Source organism: Oratosquilla oratoria, unplaced genomic scaffold, assembly GCF_046742065.1.
Source record: "Oratosquilla oratoria isolate Oo_2021 unplaced genomic scaffold, ASM4674206v1 SCAFFOLD302, whole genome shotgun sequence".
In the NCBI taxonomy this organism is placed as follows: domain Eukaryota; kingdom Metazoa; phylum Arthropoda; class Malacostraca; order Stomatopoda; family Squillidae; genus Oratosquilla; species Oratosquilla oratoria.
This window is the reverse complement of record NW_027467653.1, coordinates 20,515-25,000: the sequence shown is the minus strand read 5'-3', so window position 1 is coordinate 25,000 and position 4,486 is coordinate 20,515. Positions and strand designations below refer to the sequence as shown.

Here is a 4,486-nt window from a genome sequence, read left to right as displayed (position 1 = left end):
ATATTGGTTATTTTTATTTTACTTTTTCGCGAGCGGAAATATTCACGAGTTGAAAGATAATGAAATGTTGGTTCAACAAGCCCACCGGCTTCGCCGGCCCTGCTTCGCGCCCTAGGGCTTCGCCCCTGTTTTAACCTTCTTAGGAAAAGGCGGAGAAGTAACATAACCCCCTGAAGAGTGCCCCTCTTCTTTGTCTTCTTCGGATTCACGGCTTCTCTTCGGGAAGCCATCGGAGCTACTTTCGTCATCGCTAGAGCGGTTTAAAGCCACCATCACAGCCTCGATCTCCTTCTTCAGCTTTTCCTCCAGCTTTTCTATTTTCGAGAACAGTCGGGCGCTAACATATTCCGCCATTCCTCCTCTGAGATTTTGTGTATGTCTTCCGGGATGTTGTTTGTCCTGTCGGACTCGTCCACTTCCTCGGGAATGCGGGTAGCCGCAACTAAAGACGCTTTTGTGGGCCCCTTTTCCTCCTCTTCTCCCTCTAAATAATCCTCGAACAACTCTCTGTACACCACGTTAACAGCAGGCCGGGGGGCAACACTTTTTCCAGCCCTTCGCCAGCCCGTATAGTACACCAAAGAGTCCCAGTTCGTTACTCTAGAACAGGCTACATACAGTTGACCGTGCGCGAAGCAATGTACAGAATCCAGCAGTAACCCACAGCGATCAAAAGTCTGTCCCTGGCTCTTGTTGATCGTCATAGCGTAACTCAACTTTATCGGGAACTGCTTTCGCCTGAAGGGCACGGGAGTGTCCTGCGACTCCAGAGCAATTCGCGGGATCAATACCTGTTCACCCCGATAAGCACCCCCTAAGATTTTCCCCACCACAATGTGTTTCTTGAGGTTAGTGACCATCACACGTGTTCCGTTGCATATCATAGGAGGACAGATGTTCCTCATCACCATCACGATACAGCCGATCTTCAGCCTCAGATCGTGCAACGGCACAGACGGGCTGGTCATGGAGTTGAACACTGAAACCTGGATATCCGTTTCCTGATCCAACGGCGTGTCCGCGCTGTAGTACACGACCTCCTTTTCCTGGTTGAGATCGTAGATCATCTTGTTCACAGAGTCGACGTCGTCGTTGGTCGGCGAGACTATCGACCGCTTTTCGAAGTAGGAAAGGTTCAAGTGGTTCGCTCCGAAGTCGTCGTAAACTTTGTAGACCAACTCCTCTCTCGAAGTCGCTCGCACACCGAAACCCCTTCCGAAGTAGATCTCGCCGCTTTCGCGAGACCCGATCGTCAACAGCTGCTTCGCGAACTTGCTGTTCTTGACGTCGTCCTTTTTGAGACGGACGTTCTCCGTAAGCTGCATCTTCGCGAGCCCTTCCCACATGTAGCTCGATTTGATGCAGTGGGCTAGTTCCTGCTCCTTCCCTCCGTTTCTTATCACCGGCAAGATCTGACGAAAGTCTCCTGCGCACACAAACACTTTGCCCCCATGAATTCGTCGTTGTCCATGATGTCTCTAAGAGTGATATCCACAGCAGTCAGCATGTTCTTGTTCGCCATTACGACTTCGTCCCAGACGATCAGCTCGGTCTGTTGTAGGAGCTTCGCCAATTCCGTGTTCTTCTTGACGGAGCACGCTTTAGTTTCGTCAAACTCCATTAACGGGATCTTGAACATGTTGTGGGCCGTGCGGCCCCCGGAGAGGGGTGTCCCGCTTTTCGTAGTGTGCGCGACCGAAACGGGAAACGAATCAAAAACGGGTCAAGGTTTAAAAATTATATTATTGATTGATTCTTCTCTTACGGCCGAATATATTTTATTTCCAAAAGGTGTCTCCTTCCTCAAAATATTTTTTTTCTTACTTAACATTTTATTTGTGTTACCTTTTCCATTGAATTATAATGATACATGTAGCTTTTCACCACAAATTCTATCAAAATTAGAATAATCATTTCCAAGAGCGGAACGCGGGTAATTTGGCTAGTATGTATATATATGTATATATATATATATATATATATATATATATATATGTATATATATGTATATATATATATATATATATATATACTAGCCAAATTACTCGCGCGTTTGAAGAGGGAGACGCCCCTTGGAAGTAAAATATATTTAGCCGCAAGAGAAGAATTGAACAAACTTTTCATTATCTCTGATTTTTTTATATATATATATATATAATCTTAAGGCTATCGACCCATTAGGGGGTTCGTAAGCCTACCTCGAGTATATTACCGCCCACAGAAAAATCGAATGAAAATATCCAATTGAGCACTTGGTAAAATTACACATTCATTTTACATTTACATACTTTCACCTTACGAAAGCTATCATAGTTTGTGGCAACATTAATTTCACAAATATAAATAATATTGATGAACACATACAATGGTTTGTTTAATGATAGTAATTTTTGTCACAAAATGCCAATCGTGTTAAGGGGACACTACAGTAGTGACGTGTTACCCCACCATACCCCTTTAACCCTGAACCCCAGCCAAAATAGTATCTTTATGGAAATGAAATATAGTTATCCAAGTACCTGCTGTGGTAGGGTATCAGAATATATATGGTTATGGGGGGTCTATCTCCAAAACCCTAGGAGTTTGTGAACAAACAATTAGACAAACAGGCAGACAGAAGCTACTACTTTATTATAGTATATATATATATATACATATATATATATATATATATACATATATATGCATGAAGCAAAGTCAATATAGCATTGCACCACGATTCAGGAACGCTTTCCTGACGTAAGCGCTGGGAGTACAACTGAGCTAACTTAGTATGAACTTCTTTCCCTGCGTCTCTCCACAGATCTATCGATAAACCATCTTCCGCAGGTGTTTTTCCTCGTTTTATATTTTTTAGAGCAAATTTTACTTCTTTATAATCTCTGGTATACTACTAACGTTTACACATAAATTTACTGACTCAACTACGGCCTTTGACAAGCCCTTGGTAAAAAACTTCTACTCTTTTTACCATTTTGTCTCTTCAGTTAATGATTTCTCCATTTTTATCTTTCAAACATATCATTTTCTGTTTTTCTAAAGCATGTCTGCGCTCAGTCACTTTAATACTTTTACCTTTCCGAATAGCTACCTCTACTTTGTCTATGTTCCTCTTTCTTTTCTCTGATCTTTGCCTTTTATTGATAAGCTTGTATAGTTCTTCTCTTTCTATTTCGTCTCTCCTGCTTTTGATCTCCATGGTACTCCTTCTTTTAATTAGGTAATTTGTAGCTTTGCAATATTTGTGTTCTCTGATACTTTTTGTACTTCCTATTTCCTATGCCGATTCCCTAATGATATTCACTAAATTCAAATTCATATCTTCGACGGTGTTCTCGTTATTTCTTAGAGCTTCGAATCTATTTTTAATTTCTAACTGAAATTCCTTCTTAGTATCTTTAACATTTGCAAGGCTTATTTTCTTTCTTAAAACTAGTTTATTTCTCTCGGCTCTGAAATTAAATTCAGCTGTGCAACCTACCACTCTATGAGTCCTGCGACTGTGCGTGTGAGCTGCTCTTTGATCTTTCTTACAAAACCTTTTCGATATGGGTGACCCTGCAGAAATTTCATCTCTATCGAGTTGGCTTTTGTAGTCATTAAGATTCTCAAGCCTATCCACCACGTCAAGGTGTCAACTTTCGATATACATTCATACATACATATATATATGTATATATGTATATATATGCATATACATGTATATACATATATGTATACATATATATACATATATATGCAAAGTAGACCACTTGGAAAAAGAAACTAACGAAGCAGAGCGCTTTCATATATAACATCTTCAGTGCAACAAGTACATAGTGATAGGAATACATAGACATTATATACATGATACAAAGGGGACTAGGACAGTTTTGAATAAGCATACCGACTGTCCTAGTCCCCTTTGTATCATGTATATAATGTCTATGTATTCCTATCACTATGTACTTGTTGCACTGAAGATGTAATATACGAAAGCGCTCTGCTTCGTTAGTTTCTTTTTCCAAGTGGTCTACTTTGCATAAGTGAACACACGTACCCGTGTTCTTATTAGCACATATATATATGTATACATACATACATATATATACTGTATATATATATATATATGTATATGTATATATATTATACACACACACACACACATACACACAGATATATATACAGGTAGTTCTCGTTTTGTGCGAGATATGGGTTCCTACAGGCTTCGCACAAACTGAAATCGCACAAAAAAAAAAAACATATTTTCCCCATAAGAAACAATGGATAATAGGGGGGATGCGGGTTTTGGCCCAAAAAACTTCCATTTTTTGAACGAAAAACACATTTATTTGACTAATAAAGTGAACATGTTCTAAAAATGTATCGTTCTAAACCCATAAGTAACACTAATGTGTAAATAAAGTGTAAATAAAGCACCCATTAACACTCAACACGATGCTCCCTCACTTCTCACAGTCCCTCACAGTCACTCGCCATCTTCGTC

At 40.0% G+C, this 4,486-nt stretch overlaps 1 protein-coding gene across 1 annotated transcript; it reads right to left on the bottom strand.

The window, feature by feature from the left end:
* Positions 1-314: 314 nt before the first annotated feature.
* On the bottom strand, positions 315-1,325 carry LOC143023066 (uncharacterized). Its single transcript, XM_076181544.1, has one exon. It carries the CDS (start codon positions 1,323-1,325, stop codon positions 315-317), a length of 1,011 nt encoding a protein of 336 aa, XP_076037659.1.
* Between the last annotated feature and the right edge of the window lie 3,161 nt (positions 1,326-4,486).

Coding starts and splice junctions, on each gene's coding strand:
- LOC143023066 (XM_076181544.1), bottom strand. CDS start 1,325: ATGCAGCTTACGGAGAACGTCCGTCTCAAAAAGGACGACGTCAAGAAC.